This window comes from Ylistrum balloti, unplaced genomic scaffold (genome assembly GCF_031769215.1).
Source record: "Ylistrum balloti isolate Yb309-2 unplaced genomic scaffold, AGI_CSIRO_Ybal_v1 Utg370018, whole genome shotgun sequence".
Classification (NCBI taxonomy): domain Eukaryota; kingdom Metazoa; phylum Mollusca; class Bivalvia; order Pectinida; family Pectinidae; genus Ylistrum; species Ylistrum balloti.
In genome coordinates, this window is record NW_026782087.1 from 753548 (window position 1) to 775807 (window position 22260).

At 33.7% G+C, this 22260-nt stretch overlaps 1 protein-coding gene across 2 annotated transcripts; it reads right to left on the bottom strand.

The window, feature by feature from the left end:
- Positions 1-307: 307 nt before the first annotated feature.
- On the bottom strand, positions 308-22240 carry LOC132548549 (serine/threonine-protein kinase PAK 4-like). Of its 2 annotated transcripts, XM_060212411.1 has the most exons (10): positions 22177-22240; positions 15527-15747; positions 14274-15119; positions 12361-12546; positions 9476-9664; positions 8861-8994; positions 7441-7567; positions 6475-6600; positions 5815-5949; positions 308-5671 (listed from the first exon to the last, which is right to left on the bottom strand). In XM_060212411.1, the coding sequence occupies exons 2-10, from the start codon at positions 15731-15733 to the stop codon at positions 5510-5512; spliced, it is 2112 nt and encodes a 703-aa protein (XP_060068394.1). In that variant the 5' UTR covers positions 15734-15747; positions 22177-22240; the 3' UTR covers positions 308-5509. The 2 variants fall into 2 exon arrangements, with proteins under 2 accessions (XP_060068394.1, XP_060068395.1); XM_060212412.1 differs by lacking the exon at positions 12361-12546.
- Positions 22241-22260: the final 20 nt, after the last annotated feature.

Consider the following 22260-nt stretch of genomic DNA (forward strand, 5'->3'; position numbering starts at 1 on the left):
ATGATTTTTTTTTTTAAAATAGATTGTGGACCCCATTTCGATATCCTAAGATCAAATGTGTTACAAGTTGTAACTAATATTTTGCATGAATTTTAAATTTCAAAAAATTAATGACCTCAAATTGAAGTCCAGGCCATTTCTTTTTTTAAACTTTGAAGCACTTAGAGAAGGTGACTTAATGACTTGTGATTCATAGGGTTATATCATAGGATACATCCGATTCATGACCTATAAAGCCATCACATTACATCTGACTCGTGACTCCAAGGTCTGACTCACAGGGCAATGAGAACACAACTCCTTTTTTATATAAAATTGTAGTTTATTAATGATATCATTAATCCATTCCCATCTCGTATATAATCAGTTGATAATACAAATGTGTATATGTAGTACTATTATTTTTTAAAAAAAATTGCATCAAGTTTAAAGTTTTATATTACAAAAACATTTACAATATATTACAAAGTTTATCTTCTGAAAATAAACAAGCAAAAAACAGCCAGCTTGTAGTACCTATGTGTAAATATCATCAGAATCTGTACTTATAACAATCTTTAAGAACTATTATCACTGAATAAGAATGTATAGTCTGACCAAAAACACCTGTCCTGTTGATGTTACCACCTTGATTCCATGTGAACTGGAGAGCAGATAAGATTAAACAGCTGAAGAAGGACATCACCGCACTACAACAAGAGAAGCAGACGTCATCTACAGAGAGGTATGGTCTGCCCTTTATATATCTGAATGATCAAAGTGGGCAAATCTAAATATAATTTGTTCAACGTAAGTACAACACGGCAGGTCCTTTTGGTCAGACTTGTTCTTTTCATGCAAATCAAACAGCCGCCAATAAAACTCCTGTTTTATCAGCAACTTGTTTTCTCTAAAATTTGCTAATGCTGTAGACTAGATGTATCCATCATTCTGTAATTTTGAAAGAAAAAATGAATTTAACAAAACCAACTCTGAATAGAAAAGTAGCAAATTGAAAAAATAGAATTCACATCATGTCCTAGAAACAAAACATATGGTCATTTCTACACAGAAAATATTAAAAAATGAAAATGGATGTTTATGATATTACAACAGAAGTGAAAGCCAATGTTGATAAAAATAAGGAAAAATATGCAGTCAAGAAACTCTGAAGGGAAAATGCAAGCAAAAACTCGAAGAAACTACCACATAGAAATGAACTTATGGGATGTTGCCTCTTGGAGTTTTTTGTAGGTTCTTTCAAAGTACATTATAAAAGAAACAAAATGAAATGGCCGTCTCTCATTTAAATGACATCGGTTTAAGTATGACAAATGTTTACCAATTTTCAACGTTGGTGTTAGAGTATTGCTCCTTTTCAGGATCAGATTAAATACTTTCGTTAATCCTGACATGTGAAAGGATCACATAAAAACAAGATTTGGAAGAAAATCTAGCCAAGACAGTATTGTTGAGAGAATCATATTTCAGACACGAAATTGGTTAGCGATTCTTTTATCTCCCTTTGGCTAATGGAATCTTTGTTCCGACTGGCTATACATAATAAAAGTACACTTACTGGTATTTTCTGACACAGCAACAATGATCATTACCCTCAACATGAATTTGTTGGGTGCTTTTTTTTCCATGGAATGTAATACAATAAGAAATATACTCTAAATCTTCAACAATATAGTCTCTTGTTTTCAAATTCTTTGAACAATAAATAGTGGTAGATCTATTGTGTTAAAAAAATATTCAACCCTTGGGTTTTTCAGCATGTAAGTTTTATCCGATAATCCATTTACTCTGACACATAATGGTATTAACTTCTTATACACAAAATGGAATGTTGACTATATAATTAATTATAGATAAATACATTATCTGAATTTACGGTAACCAATGTGTTCTTAACCGTAATTCTGTGGATAAATATCTGCATGCATTTACCACACAAGTAAATACAATCTGTGATCTCAAGAGTTAATATAAAAATAATGCATGCTCTTTTTTCCAAAATATTGCTGACCATTATAATATTATTCCGTAATTCCCATTAATATATTCCTTTTTATCACATAACTAGCCTTTTATCCACTGATAGTATGGACAGTGACATTCCATCATAAATTGAAAATGACAACAAAAGTTGCTTCAGTTTGCTATTGTCTTCAATCATCTTTACTTGTAAACTTTTCAAAATGTTAACTTTTCAGAGTTATGTGGTAAAAAAAACCTTCTTTTTATTCAATCTGAGATTTTATGAGACTCATCTTGAAGTTTTAATTTTTGCTCACAAAGACTTGCTAGACTTGTCTTGAAGTTCAGGTTTTTTTTCACCTAGGGTCACAAAAAATAAAAATTCAAAGACTTGTTTCATAAAATCTCACATGAAATGAAAACTCATTTAAGATCCTATATATGTGCTAATATGTATGGAATTCCTTTTTGTAATACATGCAATATATCCTTTATCTTTGTAAAAGTAAGATAAGTATTCCATTTCTTTTGTAGTTATATAACATGCTTTTTCTGTAACTTCCTTGCTATGTAGTAATGATTCTTCATAAATAGCACTTATACTTTTAACAAGTTAATCTCTGACAACATTAAAAATGGAAAAAAATAAGTTTTAACTTGCACATGTGCTTGATTTTTTATATTAAACCTTGAACCTTTTCAGTGCTCTGATCACTTTCGGTGATGCATCTTTAAAAAAAAAAAAAAAAAAAGAGAACCCAAATATTAGTTCTATAAAGAGAATCAAATAAAATATGGAATATCGACAGTGTTTTATATTTTAGTGTGATAGGGTTTCTGTTTTCAGTATCACAGACAGGAGCTGTATCATTTTTGAATTTGTTAATGACAATCTAAAACTTGTATTAAAGACATATTAGTTTACATGATCAGTCAGAGTGAGGTAAAATTGACAAAGCAGACACAAGTAATGATGCCATAACAAATGCATGACTAATTGGTATTTACAAGAAACATGAACGTATGAAACAATCTTGATGGTGCTTTTTTTCTTGTTTTACTAACAGACTCGATGTTTAATGAACATCGACATCTTAAAACAAGCTAGACTCCGATTGTTCTTTTTACAGCTATATTTTATACGGCATTACCTTACAAAACAAAGACGTAACATAAACACATAAGAAAAACAAGTAATTACAAAATAATGATAGATGATGTATTTTGTAAACATTAATAGTATATGTAATTTTAATATAGTAGGCTATATATATTATACTTGTCTCTTCAATATTGGATGTGCTCTTCAAGCACACCAACCGAAATAATAGTTATATACACTATGCTACTCAACTACTATGTACAGTTTAATTTACATTTTTACAACACTAACATTATTTAGGCGATGGTAGAAAGTGATGTACAAAATATGACTGTTGGGAATTAACACTTCCTGCAGCACTGTCGAAAAGATGTGTTACTTCCCTTTACTGGCTTCTTGTATACAGAAAAACGCAAAAAGAGGAAAAAATGATATTAAATTCCCTATAAAACTTACAGGTAAAAATAACCCTTTGATTTTTGTAGAAATGATCTCGTATCTTTAAAGACCAAAGCATTTCCATCAATGGACGAGTTTCCCCATTCCCTTGTAAATTTCAACAAATCACATCTCACTTTACCACGATATGTGCTTTTGAAAACAAGAAAACAACCAATGACGATTTTCCTTACTTATGTTTGTTGTTTACAGTATAATGGCAACAAAGAATATATTATACATAAATATATATAGGTATATAAGCTGATATGAAAGGATAACGTTCACAAACACAGAAACAACCGAGTGTAAAGATAAAACAGTGTAAATGCACATAATCATATAAAACAATGATTTCTATGTATACAACACAGGACTGGTAAACAACAGTGTCTGATAAATGATTGATATGATGTTTAAACTGTACACACCTAATCAATGAGTGGTGTATGGAATGAGAGGTTTGAAATATATCCTTTACTGTGTACATTTCTAGATGTCGAATAATCATTTAATTTTTCAAGCTGATAACAGTTCCTTTGATATATGAAAGTCATAAATAATAGAGTACTTTTAAAAACAAGTTCATCTTTATAACTTAAGATTTCAATATAGATTTTATCCCAATGATATGGTCAAGTCTGGAGATTCATTCTGGGGCTGGTATGTTAACAAAGAAGCCTTAAACTTTAATCATGGTACATGCATATTCCAAAACTGGTACTTATCCTGCCTAAACATAGGTTCTTTTATCATATAAGCTATAATTTGTCTTTGCATGAAATGAAATGGAAAATATGTCACATTTTACAAAAGTCGGAACAATTACATTTCCTGTCCAAGTATCATGACAATATAATACAAGCCAGCTGCCTCTGTCTGAATATGAACATGTGACTAACAAAGCTTCAGCTATATCAATGTTTATGAGATTGAACATAACACACAATGTACAGGTTTATGGGCTGATGTGCACAAGTTTACTTTTCTTTATCTTGCAAACAGTCACATATTACAGGTTTATGAGCTGATGAACTCCACAACTCTATGTCCTATATTAAATGTACAGGTTTCTTAATGATGAATTAACCTCTTCTTCACAAAATATGGAAATATATGAGACGATGAACTTCACAGTTCACTTTATCCTTTACAAAATGCACAGGTTAATGGTTTCATGAACACCGTAGTTCTCCTTTCTTCAGTCTGTGCTAAATTGTGCAGGTTCATAAATAAGTGAACTACATGGATCCACAGATACCACAGATGATGAGCTTTGCAGAAAACCATCACTGCATACTGTGGGGATGTTCATGACAAAATGTCTCATGCAGATCCTTATTTCTGACATCAATACATAATGTACATGTTATGAAATGATGAAATGCGTATGACTGTAAATGATTAAAATTCCAATGTAACACTTCATAACACTAGAGAATTAGTGTCCAAACAGCAATTTTGTTCCATGTTCAGTCATCTTTCAGCTTTATTAGTATGATCAACAACATTTTATGACACATGCATGTGATTTTTATTTGATGTATAAAGGTGTTAAAATATTGATAAGTTTAATTCACTGTTCTTAACTATATCCCTGATATGTAATCCTCGTCACAGCCTGCTGCTTTCCAAATAACTACAAGATTCAATATCATAAAAATATTACAACAACCATGATATATAAACAGTAACAATTTACAACCAGTTGAAACATCAGCAAATGGTTTCTGTTGTTCTCTTCATTTCTTTTTTCTGGCAGGTGTCCTTCATTTTCCCCAGTTAAACATTCACATTTGCACTTAAAAATGTCAAATAAATACACATAAATGCTTCCTTTACAACTTTCAGGGAACTTTTGACTTTTTTTTGTGATATTCTTTAAAATGTCAACAATTTGAAATCCTTACTGAATGTAAATTTCATAAGCTGGCTTATCTGTGGTGACCTTGGCTGACTGAAATTAACACAATGATGAGTATAGATGTAATACGGGACAGATGAAGGCTAACACGGACTATGTTTGAAACTCCTCATGAGGGGCACCAAGCAGCTTGGCTTCTCTGCCATTCGTAGAAACTGATGCTGTAACAGTTCAAATGCATTTGCCCTTTGGGAAGGGTCGCGTACCAAAGTCTTTTCTAGGAATCCTTGCAATCGATGCGATACCTGCAAAAATAATTTTTATATGCATGACTATTTTTTTATGGGAATGCAACCTATTTTCTATAACTGTAATAAGACTGTTGGTTGCTCCGAGGTAAAATTTTATCTGACACTGTACATATTAGATATAACATCTTAGTACTTACTCTGTGTGGATTCTTTAATTTAGGTGGGGGCATGTCCCTGATTCTCCTCATGGCTTGGAGTGGTGGCTCATTGAAGAAAGGAGGTTCCCCATCAATCATTTCAATAACCATTATACCGAGGGACCAAATGTCGACCTACCAACAGATATGAAATGCTCACAAATAGCTAAAAAAAAGGGTGACTCTTCACTACAAATCAAATGCTCATGGTAAAATAATTTCTGTGATAAACCAATGTGTACAGACCGATAAGCCCTCATATGAGGAAGTTTGTGAAAACATAAATAAAACAAAGAACAAAGCTAATTCTCCTTTACTAAAGTTACCAGTTCTTCAATTTCTTGAAAATCTTGACAATGGTGTGAAGTCAATGCCACTCTAACGTTTAAAACAATTTTTGTTTTTCACAAAATAACCAAAGATCCCTTGGACTGCTTTGATTCATACTTCACACTTCTTTTTCAAAAATGATAACTTTAACAAAATAGATCGCAAGAACTTATTAGGTTAAAGGGTAACATGGTTGTATAATTAATCTATAAGGAAGTTAAGCTATTGGTGAGATTTTTGTTACCTCACTGGTAGTCACACATTAGCAGTATACCTGGGGCTGAATATCATACAAATCCAGTACCTGGCAACAAAAGCTCCAATACATACCTCTGGACCATAGGGTAATCTTGATATGACCTCTGGTGCCATCCAGTATGGCGTTCCAACCAAAGATTTGCGTTTAGGTAATTCCTGAGTCACTTGTGCACAGAATCCAAAGTCAGATAATTTTACCTGTGAATATCAATCATGAAAATATATTTCATAAAGAAGTTAAAAAAAACCAAAACCAGTTTCAAATATCCACTCTAACATCCATCCTTCATCTTATTTCAATACTCTCACACTCACATAAACTTAACAAGAACATTTGGAAAAGGTAAGAAAAACAAAGGATACCAGAGGGATCTTGGTGTCCACCATTGTTTGATCTTTATATGCTCTTTGAATGTTGGATCTTTTCCATTCTTTTCTCTTCTCTGTTTTTGCTCTTAATGATAGAGAGATCCATCAAGTACTTTTCAAGAAATAGTCATAATAAACTTCATTGAAAAAAACCAAGATGGCTGCCTGTCAGATTTTTTTTTTATCAGTTCCAAAATCAAATGGGCACAACTAGGGACCAAGGGGAACCTACAAATGCAATTTGAGAAAGATCCATCCAGTACTTCTCAAGAAATAGCGTTAACAAAACATGTTTATGGGCGGATAGATGAGGGACCACAGACGCAGAGCAATTTGAATAGTCCACCATCTGTGTCCAACATAACTTACATAGGTACAGATCACTCACACTAAGTTTACAATGTATTGTTGGTGATCCTCCAGGCAACCTTTTATTCAGAGAAAGCCTGATGGACACCCTGAATCCAGCAATCAGCCTCTCCCTCGGTTATGAGATATAGGCTTTGTATCATGATGCTTCAGGTGAAGCAGTCAATATTCCTTCAGGTTTCAGACATCAAAATATTTCATCACAGATGCTCAATTACAAGCATCATCATATACAAATGACTTGACAAACACTTATCACTGGTTCTACAGCCAAGTTGTCAATGCCAGAATGCTACCTACCTTACCATCCTGGGACAGTAAGATGGAATCAGATTTGATATCCCTGTGAATGACTCCATTAGAGTGTAAGAATGCCAGAGCCTTCAGGCAAGCTCTACACACTGTTGCTATCTGCACTTCATCCATTCTGAATTAAAGAATTATAAAAATATACTTCATGATTGTACAGAGGTATACATTCATCTGTTGATCATGGTTTTATAAGCTGTAATTACATTGAGTTTAGAAGAAGAAGTCCAAGGGATCTGCATTGCTCACCTAGCTAATTCATCTATTCAGTCATTTAACAAAAGAATTTCAAATATGACAAATAATTTCCCTATTGTGTTGCGTCTTTAAGGTCAACGAAGTCAGATTTACCATTAATAAAAATTGCTCCGACCAAACTTTTACAGTATCCTTGTTAAGAGAAGGATTTTTAAGAACTTAAATTTCCCTTTTGGGCCCCATGTCTTTGATATCAGACTCCCAGTAGATACGTAATAAGGTGCCTTTTAACTACCTTCATACAGAATCATGGCATTCCCATAAAAGATGTATTTCAAAGAATTTCCTCTACTTCCATAATTCAATCCTGCCCGTCTCACCTTAGGGGCAGAGACCCACTATTTATACAAACTGATTCACCTTTACCCAAGTATGCATCAGATCAAATTGGGAAAGAATCCTGATATTTCTACAAAGCACAACTTTAAAGAATTTCATCTCTTTCCCTCCCCCCTATCCCCCATCTCATCTTCCCCAAAGATGATAACCCTCCATTTATAGAAACACTGATTCCCCTTCACCCAAGCACGCTTCAGACCAAATTAGAAGAGAATCGTTTTCTATCTTCAAAAGAATGATTTAAAGAATTTGCTCTCATTCCCCTCCTGAGCCCCGCCCTTCACTCCTAAGGTGATAGAAATCCACTTTTTATACAAAACTGATCTCCTTCACCCAAGAATGCTTCATGCCAAAATTGGACAAAATCCAATCATCCCTAAAGGAGGAAAAGTATTTCAAAGAATTTGCTCTGTTTTTACTATTGGACCTGGCCCCTCCCGCTCAAAGTTGCCAAGACCCATCATTTAAACAAAATCTATTCCCCTTCACATAAGAATGCTTCAGACCAAATTTGGGCAAACTAAATCATTTCTACTGGAAGAGTCAGACTTTTTCTCTATTTACCCCTTATGGGCCCCGCCCCTCCTGTCTCAGGAGCCGAGACCTAACATTTATACAGGATTGATTCTCCTTCACCCAACAATACTTAAAACTAAATGTTGGAAATATCCATTCATTCCTACTAGAGGAACAGGATTTTGAAAATTTTGAAAATTTTCCTTTTTAGGCCTTGTCCCTTGGATGCCTGGGAGCCTTGAACCAATATTTATACCAACTTGGTTTCTTCAACCAAGTAAGCTAAAAATGTTTTTACCTGTTATGAGTAACAATATCAGTGAGAGCTCCACCTTCAAGAAATTCCATCACCACCCATAACTCATCACCAACAAGAAAGCTGTTGTACATATCCACTATGTTGGGATGGTGATAATCTCTCATGATAACAACCTGTAGGAGCAACAGCGGAAATGAGAGTTTATTATAAGCATCTCTTGCCAAGTTTTCTACTAAATATTTTAGCCTTTCTTTCGATGTATCCTTCAAAATATTTTTAAGATAAGAAAAAGCTGTTGGGTTACGTTTTTTTGTTTATCACAATAAACCTGAAGATTAGACAGCAGATGTTAGAACCAGGAAGCTGCTCGTGGTAGTACAGCTCTTGCTGCTTTCTGATCATATTAATTAAAATAGTTATACATGTATTGAGAAAATGATATTTATATAGGTAAAATAGTTATACATGTATTGAGAAAATGATATTTATATAGGTAATGTGTTTTTATCTTTTTTAAAGATCTAGAAGTGATAACATTTTATACAATACATCAAAAGAATTAATAAAATTGTTTCAAAACATTGACTTTCAAAATCAATTCAGGAGTGCTGTGAATCGTATCAATGAATTGTTAAAAACAGAAAAAAAAAGGACCTCATTGAAAAGAAGCTCTCTTCGTTGCTGTTTGCGCAGATCCATTTTCTTGACTGCAACTTTCTGACCATCGATGCGTTGTGTTGCTATACATACAATTCCTGTTGATCCCTCCCCAATTTTGAGGAAGTTGTCAAGGTCATTTCTGGGGTCACCTCGGCTGACCACCATTTGTAGGGCAGCTCTGAACTGTTGGAGAGACATAATTACACAAATTAAGAAAAAATAAACTCTTTCATTTCTGAACACAAAAAGAAGAATAACAGAAAATCTACATAAAAACATAAGCCTTAATACCACATTTAATTGTCCAACTGATATACCTGATACTGTTAATGGTTTGTTTTTTCTGCTATGATCTGGGTCTGAATCCACAAAAGTATTTCAACAGCATCAAAATTTAAAATGAAAGTTTTATAATAACACAGCATGTTAGTTATAAACATACACCTCTAGAACAAAGGGTATTTAACCCTGTGTAAAAAGAGTAGTGGTTGTACATGTACAGGGTAATGGCATGTAAGTGATTATATACTTATCACTTCAATATGAAGCCTTACAACTTGACCAGAATGTTCTCACAGAAACCTTGTCTTTATCCACTAAAGTTAACCTTAAGTTTACCTCCAATAAAAATACACATCTATCAGATCAACATATAGAACTTAATAACGTCACACGATACTTGTTGACTTCAGTATGCTGCAATACTTTGATTGAAACAAATCTCAACCTATCAATATTTATAGCATTTGTCAAATTAAGTATCAATTCCAAATGTGGATAGATTTGAAAATCATGATGAAATTAATGATTGAATTTAGTAGATTATCCGGAATGTATCAATTAATCAATAGATTTTAATCACATGCTATTTTGGGATAAAGTGTAATTTGAGATCAGAATTCCAATAAAACTATTAAAGCTTTAGACCTGTATTTAATTAGCAGCAAATTGGTATCATTACAGCGCACAGTTTAAATCTAATGACTGAAATCTGAAAAGAACTTTTAAGAAAAAAAAAAAAAAAAATTAGTTGAAAGGAAACTATCAAGATAATATGCATCCAGATTTAAAATACTTCTTAAAAGTGTTGAAAGGATTTGACCTTGTTCATCCACAAAGGTCAACTCAATATCATTTGCCTACCTTCTAACATATGTGTATCTATAGTACGGTACATAACATGCATCACTAGCTAACAAGGACACACACATTACCCACATCAAAATGTAAAATGACAATCATCACAACATGAATACCATGCATGTAACTATTTCAGAGATATGGCAGAGTCAGCTGGTTAATTGATCATCTTAACATATTTCCAAATAGAAACATTAAAACAAGAAAAGATGTCTGCATCAATTATTGAATATTTGAAAATGAATGTACCTGGTATACTTACAAGTTGTATAATAAACTATTTCAGAAAATTGTTTCATATCCCAAATTTTTGTAACTGACTAACAAATTCTTTGCACAACATGCATACATGTATTCTGGGATCTGGATCCCTGTCATTAAAGGTCACAGTAACCTTTGGCAATATACACATCCAGAATTGGAGTTAAAAGTAATTTTATTTTAGAATTTTTATACTGCTTCTTTGAGAAGTGATTACCTCTTGCATGAAAATCAATTCAAAACTACACAGGTTAAAGAAACACCATGCAAAAGTGGGTCAGTGTTTTACTCTTTTAACAGACACAGTCGTTTGTCAAGCTATGACATCGGATCCAATGACAGATTTTAACTTTACCAACAGTAGCTAATATTGTTACTTAAGAGAGTACATGGATATGATTAGTGTTTCACATTGATGAAAAATCCCAAACAAAAAAACAAAAAAAAAATACAGCCTCATTTAAGCAAATTAGATGGAAACAAGAAAATGTATGTAAATCATACATATTCAACAATTCTGCTTTTCTCACTATGAATGAAATTGAAGCTAAATGTTAAACAGTCTTGTTAAAATCACTGAAGCGGAAAATATAAATAGGGTGGTGAAGTATTCCAGATGAATATATCTGCATAATATAGAGTTTGCTGTGTTAAACAAACAGTCTTACCAAGAAAATGGAGCTGTACACAGAAAGTTAAATAGTCAGTGAAGCAAAAAATACAGGTTACAGTGACCTAACCTGAAGAATTCAGACATTAACTGGCCTTCCAAAAATAAGATACTGGCTATGACATAACTCATATAGGTAACAGCCAATGAAGTATTTTTAAAAGGCAGATAAAACATCACATACCTTTTGATTAGCAATGAACATATGTGATGTTTTATCGAAGAAACAAAGCTGTATGTGAAGTCTTACTAGAATGATGTATGGACAGATTCACCAACAACAAATGGCAGATATATATACAGAGCATCAAATTCCTGGAGAACAGTCAGGTCTTCATAAATCTGTTTCTCAAAGAATTTGACTTTCTATAGTGTATCCCACTTCTTTATGTAGATGAGGAATTTGTGTGAGAAGTGTAAAATGAGATATGCTAATTTACTGCGATAACACAAAGTAATACTGTTACAACAGAAGAAAGCTTGTGTATATACGTAGAAACAAGGTGTGTGAACCTGTAATCTTTTGTCATTGGAATGTGCTGTGTGTGGAAGGACAACAATTGTTTGTTACAAGGTCAGAAACAGTGTAAGACAGAATAGGATCCCTATAAAAGATATTTAATCAGAGAGTTTTAATTCTTACACCCAAACTGTTAGCTCAAACACTTAGTGTTAATAACGTGTAAGTACCCACAACCAGAGATAATCAGCTACTTTAGAAAAATTAAGAAGTATGTGCTCTCTAATCTTAATTAGTACCCATACCAGTTACCATTTAATTACTAATTGATAAACATGAGATTCCAACCTGGTCATGTGACAATCTCTGCTGCTCTGGCACGGAGCCTGGTGGGGGCTGGTTGTTTTTGTTTGAGGGGGGGATTTTTCCTGGTGATTTTTGTGGTGGCTGAGATGATGGGTAGTGAGGCTGTGCACCTGGCTGCAGGTTGGAAGGTTTGTTTGGAGTAGGTGGTCCGCCTTTCATAGGTGACGACTTTATAAACAAAGGAAAAACATAATATATGTATACACAACATTGCATAAGGTGCTGTCTAATACAAACATCTGTCTGATGTCACTCTGCCAGATCCAGTGTATTCAGTTCACACCCAAATATGTACATGTGACCATTAAATGCAACCTACACCAGAAAATACTAACAACAGACCACAAGTTGATGAAGTATTGGAGACATTATCTGATGTCTAGTAACACTAGTACTGTATTCCACACACCGGGAACATTTCACTGATGCTGTGTATGTACACACAACTCATCTCATATTTGGAATTTTATGATATATATCAAAACAAAATAAACAGCTGTTCAAAATCTGAGCAGTATTTCCTGGTGTATGGTTGTGTTTTTATTATCTATCCTGAAATAAAACATAAAATTCATGCATATCATTATCAGTTGTCACATCAATAGAATACTACATATACCCCGTTTAGCCCTATAAATATATTAATCTATAGTACATGTACACAAAATCGTGAATTCACTAAAGTCATTCGTACCAACTGTGGTTATCTAAGACAATACTAGTGATCTAACCAACCTACATCAGCTGGTATATTACTGGTACACTGACACACGCGATCTACTTAACTTCTAAAGTGCCTCAAGTATACAGCTGCATCCTAATTTCAAGGTTAAGTAAAACAGAAAATAAAGTAGAGTTAGTTTGCTGTTGTAGTGAGCCTAAAATGATATCCATTCAAATTAGATATCTCCTGAACAAACACAGTACTAGGTACAGAACTAAAGTTTGTCTTTTTGTTAAACTCAGTGATCAATGGCTTGTCGATAACCCATCAATCAAGTTCAATAATTTATAACTATTTATCCAACATGAAATTTATAAAACAAATCAGAAATTTACATTATGAAATGCCATATGTTGGCTTCTCATATGTCACATTAGAGTAAAAGTTTTTTTTTTATATAAGATACCACACCACGATTTTGATCAGACACATGTTGCCCTGTACATGTATGATACCGGCACCTATATACAAGCTAATCTCAAGTTAAAAGCATGTAAGACAACACTCATGCATCCAGATAATTTAACTTCCTACATGCTAACTACTAATTTTAAATGACCGTGCCACAATCCAATACTAATTCCACATTTGTAAGAAAACACCATGCTAATCATGTTTGTAAACACCATTGTTGTAAGCGTTTCATCAATGGCACATCCAACAGGAAAAAAATATCAATGCATCAATCGGGTAAAAATAATAGCAATCAAACTAGTCTACATAATGTAAGTATTACAATATAAGTGAATTTTCATAGTGTCAGCCATTGTCACACAGGTAAATGTGTTGCAGCATCAAATTAAACATTTTGGTATGTGATTGTATTACACCGTTATTGAGAGATTTTCTTCAAAGTATGCTCTAGGACTACCTTACTATAGATCACAATGAAGGGCCTAGTTTGCTGAATATACAGTGATGATATAATGCATTATCATATATACAATCCATCTATAATGACATCCTATAACACAGCAGCAAAATAATTTCTCATTTTATATGTGAATGATGTACTGATCATGGAAATTTCATATCTCATTATATTGTACATGATTTGACACCTTTCTTTCATGTAGTTTGGAAAGAAGAAATCAGTAGTACAAAAATCATCTAAAAAACATGCATAGAAACAGTAACATATCAGACAATAATTACATTAACATAGACTTACCCGTTCATACTGTAGTCCAGCTGGAGACTTCTGTGCACCATAGGGCATATCAGGGTGTTGTTGTTGTGATGGATGATGTCGCTGGGGGCCGCCCTGAGGATGCATAGAATTTCCATTGGGCATCTGATTGTGCCTGTAGTCATCCTGGGGATAAGCTGAGGGGCTGTGACCACCATTTGCTGGCATTTGATTGTATTTGGCAATGGGATGTGGCATATTTTGAGGTGGTCGGTCACGATAACCATCCCGATCAAATGAGTCATTATTTCGTCGTTCAAATGAATCGTTGTTTCTCCTACTATCAAAAGAATCGTTATGTCGCCTTTCAAAAGATTCATTTTGACGTCTTTCATAACTTTCCTCAGATCTCCGATCACGCTCTAGTGTTCCATCTGGTCTGTAATTGTTGCCAGGAGGGGGGCCTCCTCGATATTCTGGGGGGAAATCCCTTGGGTCACGCATATTTCGTTGGTCATGCATGTCCCTTGGGTCACGAGGATTCCCATCCCTTGGATCTCTATCCCAAGGATCTCTATATTCTCTACGAGGATCCTTGTCCTGTGGGTACCGCCTGTCATATTGTGGGTCCTGTCTATTCAGAGTGCCTCCATCTTGTCTGTACTGTGGTTGGCCATAACCTGGACGCTGTCCATAAGGATTTTGCATTCCTCGCTGAGAAGGCATTTCATTCTCTGGTACTGGGGGATACATGTTGTCAGGAACATATCTCTGTCTTTGTGGGGGTGGACTACCCTGTCGTAAGGAGTTTGACCGTGCCACAGAAATTTTAGTGTCTGATGGCGCAAAGCCATTTAGTTGTTGTGTGGAATGACCTCGAATAATTGTCTGGAAATGAAACAATAATAACTAAGTGCAAACAATTGAAATATTCATTGATTCAAATAATCTCATTGAAATTATTAGAATATACGACATTTTAAAAGAAAGTCTTCTCCACTTTCTTATTCACATGTTCATAAATAATAATAATTAAGACCAGAAATATTCCATGTTTTAATGAATAATCATTTTATGTGATGAAACATTCCATTTCATTTTGATTTTCAGAGTTTTATATGACTACCATTTTCCACTTAAATTGCTGCGCAATATTCACTCATAGATCTAACAGGGAAAAAAATCCATATCTGAAATTATTTTTTTTTATAAAATTCTTGATTATATTTAAAGTACCAGGCTGTCTTAGATTTTACATAACCACAAAGTTAGGTTGTTGCAGTTTTATCTCTTACCTTTAGAGGGAGGATCTCTGTTTGGGTGATGGTAGAGGGATCTACAATAGGTTTGCGTCTATCATTTTCCTCTGGGATGATAATACCAGTCCATTGTGGGGGGAGGCCTACATATTTTCCTTGATCCCTGTCAAAACCAGTATGCACACGATGTTCAAAGTTAGAGGGTGTAGAGATTTCTATCTTCTTTCCTTTCTTCTTAAACATTTTTCAGTTTATATCTGAAAAAAAAAAAAAGGAAAATAGAACACTGATTAGATGCACAATATCAAACTTCACTAACTCGAAGTGATTATATATAAAGTGCTGCCTCTTGGTACGTAATTTGAACACACCTGTTTTTTCTACTCACATCCACATTATCATGGCTAAGGCATTCCAAAAGTCAAAGGTCAGTGCTTCAATTACGTCATTTTTTCAACATTATTTCAATATTTAATATTTTCACCAGATGAAGAAGAACTTGTACAGAGTTTACTGCTCAGTTTTATCACATGTAATATAACTAAAAATTCATGTGGGTATATGACAAATGTTCTGTTACTATGGAAGAAAACCACAGTACCCAGGAAAACCCATATGTTCAGGCAGGTTACCTCTCATGTCCATTCCAGGACTCAAACCCCTGACCGCCAAGCTGAAAGGGGAGTGTGTAACCAGTGCGCCACCCAAATGTTCTAATTTGTATTTGATAAAAACATTTAGGATCAATCAAATTCCAAACCATTTTCACCCTGTAAATGTGTGGCTATTCATACATTTTAAACTGTGTACCTACAGGTACTTGCAGATAACATCATCTTTTAGAGCTGTCATATTACCTGTTACAGGTACTCAGTTAACATGGCTAAACTTGAAAAGCCATAAACTTTATGACACCACTATATATATATAATTGATGGATAAACATAATGTTCTGGTACTTTGCATTCTGTTGGAACATGTTTCAGGATGCTTATTCTCAGGGATGCTTATTCTCAGTTTCCATATTCCCTGTTATATACAATGTCCCAGCCTTGTACATTATCCAGATGCCTGGAACAACATGCTGAACCTGTTTTTATGTATGACAGGTAGTGGTTTATACTACAACAGAATGGAGTCAGGCCATTATTTTAAGATCTAGATAAGATGTATTTCAACAATGAAATATTTCCTTGGGGCATTTGAGCTGCCACCATATGTAAGTAATGCCTCCAACTGAAGTCACCCATGACTTTGACTGGTGTGATTGTCACCTAATAATCAACCTTAGGTAAAATGGGTTAATCTAATAAGTAACTCTAAGTAATGATATCATGTGATAGTACTTCCTACTCTAGTGTATGGCAGTTAATCACGCATAACAATTTCCCTTCTATCCAGCTCATGTGTATAAGTTTTGGCTCCATTAGGAACATTTTCAGGATTATGTAGGTGAGGTCTACCCACATACCAATATACATACCTGAGTTTTGTGTTGATTGTACTAAAAGAATTATACCTCCATAAATACTTATGTCAATGTGACAATGCTGTGGTGTCAGCATTTACACGTAGGTAAAAATGATGTTCAGTAATGAAAGAGTCACACAATGTGTCTTTATCTTGTACAAAACTGATAATGAACTGTAATTACAGTGACATTATACCCTCAAGGTCTAACCTCTACAGTTTACACCAAAATAAAGCCCTGGTTGTTTCTCTATTGTTTTTTCTACAATCACAAAGTAATCAGGATCATAATAGGTCTAAGTATGGTGTTGATGGATAAGGTAAAAACATGCCAGATATGTGAACAACCAGAGATTACACATAACACACTACGTCTGACTCTATCCCATTTATATGTCAGAAAACATCAGGTTAGCACATCCTCCAAACTCGAAACACTCAAAACCCCAAAACCTGAGAAGCTGGCAATAACTTTTGGCGCAATGTAAATTAACTTATTTATTGCTTTCCTAATTGTCTGAGATAAACATACATAGATAGTAGACTCAATAACTGGATGGATATCACTTTACAGACCAGCAGCTGTGGAACACATTCAGTACATGTATAAGCTATATATAAGTGAATTTAATGAAACTTCCCACCAAAAAAAAGAAATTGTTAAAAGTAAATTGCTGAAGTTAACATATACGAGTTGTTCATTTCTGAACAAAAACTGACCTTGACTTTTTAGTTTATACTTATCTATGATAATATTAATCATATTGGTAAGTTTGATACTTGTGATACTTGATATTCTGGAGGCACATGTACTTCATTAAAGACGATGTGGAGTTCTAAGTAAATTTTAGTTAAATGAACAGTCTGAATAGTATACAATAACTTCCTGATTGGCCACACAAATACATGCTTTCTTAACTATGCCCAAATAATAACAGACATCTATACATGATGTGACAACAAAAAGTTATAAATCATATAACTTTTATTCCAGTAACTTGTATCACTGAAAAATTGCATTGATACAGAATTGAATGCAGCTTGGAATATAACAATTACTGTATATAAAATGCTTGTTTTTCAAATACATAAGAAGGCCTCAATTTTTCACAGTCATGTGTTGTGTAGTATGAACTGAAAACTGTGCTATTCCTGAATTAGTATGCAACTTATGGACATCATAATTTTTTGTTTCCCCTAAGGCATGGACCTGGCCTATCTGGTTTCACCTTGGAAATTACCTAGGGGTAGTTCATAGAAGAAATTCAAACTTGCTTCTATGACAGTATATCACATGAATGTGTGGTCATAGCAATCTGCTATGGATCATCTTTTCATTAACATTATTAAGACATATATGTATGCTATGTAGTCAGTTTGGACTCTGTCAAGACTGAAACGTTCAGTGCAAAGTGACTACCTTTGATTTATTTTCTCTCTACATTTTCTTTTTTAATTTCCTAACTTTTTTTTATTCTAAAATTGTCTATTACCTCTAGTATAACAATCATACAAATATTTTCACCAAAAGCTTCCCTCCCAAATAAAACATTATGCAATTAGATCAGAAAGTAAGCCTCTTTTCAAAATAGTCAATGAGTATACTCTAATATGTATTCCATTTTGAATTTCAAGATATTGAGACACTCCAGTTCTAAAAATCATCAAGGAAAATCAAATGCCTGATATAGTTTATAAAAAATACCTACTGAATTTACAGATAAAGTCATTTTTGGGACTCAAATATTCGAGTTCAGGACTCATGCTTTTCCTCCAAGAATCACCCTAATTTTGAGCATCCAATATATATATAAATATCAGTCTTTGTTGTAACTAGACTCATCAGAATTTTGGAAATGTTGCTCTGGACTCACCAGAAAAAAATCCAAAAGTTATCAAGATAAAAAATTGGTCCTCCAGATTGCTTCCATAATGAAAAAGTGAACTTACATTTTTTCTCAGACAGATGTATCCAAACAATTCAATAGCACTTCACAATCATATGTAACAGAAGAGAAAATCTTCACAAGACAATGCAGAATCTCAGTGATGAGTATGTCAGATACAAAGCCTCAGCTCTCAGGACTTCCCTATATGTGATGAGTCTATAGGCTTTTTGTGTGTGCGAATCATTCTAGGATTACATCATAGTGACTCTTCCTGTGTTCACACTAACATCTCACTAATTCTGGCAACAAGCTCATGCCAATAAAAGCCAGTTATATACGTGGAGCTAAGGATGCTATGGACACATTATAAATATATGGTATATTCCTAACTGAAGTCTTGATCAACACTGTCCAAACTACACTAGCATACTCCATGAGGGATAGCAGATGCACAGTAATTACTCTACAATAAGTGGTTAGACTCGCTGATAAGGACAACAGTTGGTGCTTCAGACAATATCTACGTGCATTCTCTGTTATTTGTTTTTTCCCCCCCAGATATCACTGAACCATGGATAGAAGAGATATTGCTTCAGGAATTGTAAAGTTAAACTATCCAGGCCCATCAAATATCTTCTTTGAGGAAAACGAATTTGATACCAACTATGAAATATGACTCAGCTGGGAACTGTGTTAGGTGATAAACTGCAATCCAGGAAGGATAAAATACAACATAGCATGCCTCTTCATGACCATTCAGTGCCAGGGAGATATCATTTACAGATAATACATACCATTATAGGACAAGAAAACAAAGTGCTCTTCATGTAAAAGGAAAAGGAGGGAAAAAAAGGGGGATTTTCTACAACTGACAATACTAAATACTAATATAATAAAACAATTTTTCTAGTACAATATATGTTACTAACTATGCAGTTCATGCTAACTAATGCTGAACTTTGACCTTTTGGCATAGCATCATTTGCAACACTAACAATTACAATTTAACAAAAAAAAATCAAGAAATTACCAAAATGGCAACATCGAAATTAAACCTGGAGACATTTGCTTATTTCACTACTTGCACTGAATTACCAGCTGTATTGAAACATCTTGACACTTCACTGACAGCTAGCTAGGATACACCTGGTACAACAACTGATGTTTTAATAACATCCAAAATAATCTGGAGTATTGTATTCCTATCTTGATACCAACTGCCTTACTTTAACTAAACAAAACACAACACTGGCATCTAAAGTTTGGATATGGATTTTGAAGATATTTAAAGTTAAAATAGAACCTAGAACAATACACTCAGGTCAAGAGCAAAATCAGCAGAAAGAACGAAATTTCAAAATATGTCGGAATGGATTATACAGGCATTCAATTTTACATGATCTTAACCCGTATGATATAAAGCAACAGGGTATAATGACTTAAACCTTGTATGTTAAATAATAATATGCTGTCTTTTTTCCTTCCAAATTTATTGCAGATAAAAGCAGTCATTCTATGGATCTTACTTTCAAATGTAGCATGAAGCATTATTATTTTATCTCAACTGAGTACTCTTGACAACTATAAAACTTTCATATTTGGATTTAATGACCTTACAAACTTGTTAAGATTTACCATATATCATTAGGACCGCCAGATAGTATTCAAACTCAAAACCATATTACATATGTAATGTGAGTAATACTGTATTACCAACTTTGCTGAACAAATATTATAGCCTTTATATACAACTTCCAAATACCAGTCCTTCTCCAAACCGATCACCTCTTGAAACCAAACAAAATGTCCATGTACAGAACCCATCCTAAGCTACAAATGATTCTTGTTCTATGCATGGTCAGTTTGGAGAAGTCATGCAGAATTATAATTACTGATATACTTTTTTTTAATAGGTATTCCTTATATTTAACATTCATTCCTTACATCTCCATGTGTATGAATTATGTCACTTATTAAACATATTCCAGTTGCCTATCCTCAAGTTCTCCTCAATGCAAACAGCCACATATATCAAATAATTAGTATATGCTTACGGCTTGCATGAGTATTTAACATCAATTTTCCGAACATGATTAATTCTGGTCCTTGAAAATATGATCATTCATGATGCAGTTCAATAAAGCTTCATTTTCATGGATGTTGTTTATTTCTATATTCTAGTCAGCACCTTTTATCAATTGAAAAAAAATGGATGAACACTCATTCATATATGAAGAATAATGTGAAATATCAATAACATATTATTTAACGTTGACTGAAAATAGCATCAAGTACATATATAAAAATATCAAACTGCAGATGTCCTGAAAGATTTGTTAGTTAACAATGCATAACAAATCACTCACTAAGTAGCTATCCTATTGTTTGGGTTTTGGATATTCAATTTGACATGTTACTAGGTTTATTGTTAGAATAAATGAAAATTGGCCAAAAACGATTTATCTATATAAACGTATCATTTTATGCTCCTATCTAAAGAAAAGTTTGTAATACCTCCATTGATCACTAGTTTGTCTATCAGTATCATTATGTCAAATTTAAATTAACTGTCTTAAAATTAATTTGCTTGAATCACTAGGGATTAGCACAATATCAAATTAATATTACTAATTATGGTAATTAATATATTTATAATATATTTGCTTGAACACATTAGGAATAATGTAAATGGAAAGCCTATGCTGGTTCAAAACTATGGTAGCATAATCATTGCAAAAAATGTACACAATAACAATAATGCAAAATGTGTGCATATTAGTTCATCAAATCTTCCCGGTGTCTTAGATCAGGTAGCCTTATCAACCAAAAATACAACAGGTATGGTCAATTCATAAATATTCCATGTACAGAGAAATGCTCAGCCTAAAACGCCTCTGTCGAAGTTCTTTTTTTCGATCAAACATCGGGTACAAACTACAAAGATACCGATATCCACAAAGATACTGTAAACAAACCAGAGGTGACTAGTTTATAAATCCTATCTAGGTCAAACAGGTGAGTCAAGATTTCAACACATGTACACAGGTACGGTTTAAGTTAAAATGATGCTTAAGATAAAATATGGAAGAACAACGGTTAGAGGTGTTTAGGATGTAGACACATAGATGAATTGGGGGATACAGACAGCGATATGAGTCAAGTAACATTCCTGAGGATGACACTGGAATGCGGACCATCCACACACCCTGGAGTGTCACCTTTCATGTATACATGAAATCAAACAACTTTCAATACACGTGAAGTAGACAAGTTTGTTTAATAAAGAGGAGGTTTACTGCTGAGCAAATAAAATACATAATAGCATACCTGTACACCGCAAAGGAAACAAAATTTACACCTTTTCAATCTTTCCTGTCACCAACGCCATTTTGGAGAAGTTTACATCCGGGT

Excerpts from the sequence above, each read along its gene's own strand:
- LOC132548549 (XM_060212411.1), bottom strand. The coding sequence starts at position 15,733 with ATGTTTAAGAAGAAAGGAAAGAAGATAGAAATCTCTACACCCTCTAAC. Across the intron at positions 8,995-9,475 it reads GAGAGCTTCTTTTCAATGAG|GTTGTTATCATGAGAGATTA; the intron begins GTCCTTTTTTTT and ends TTGCTCCTACAG. Across the intron at positions 7,568-8,860 it reads GATATTGTTACTCATAACAG|AATGGATGAAGTGCAGATAG; the intron begins GTAAAAACATTT and ends TCTTTAATTCAG.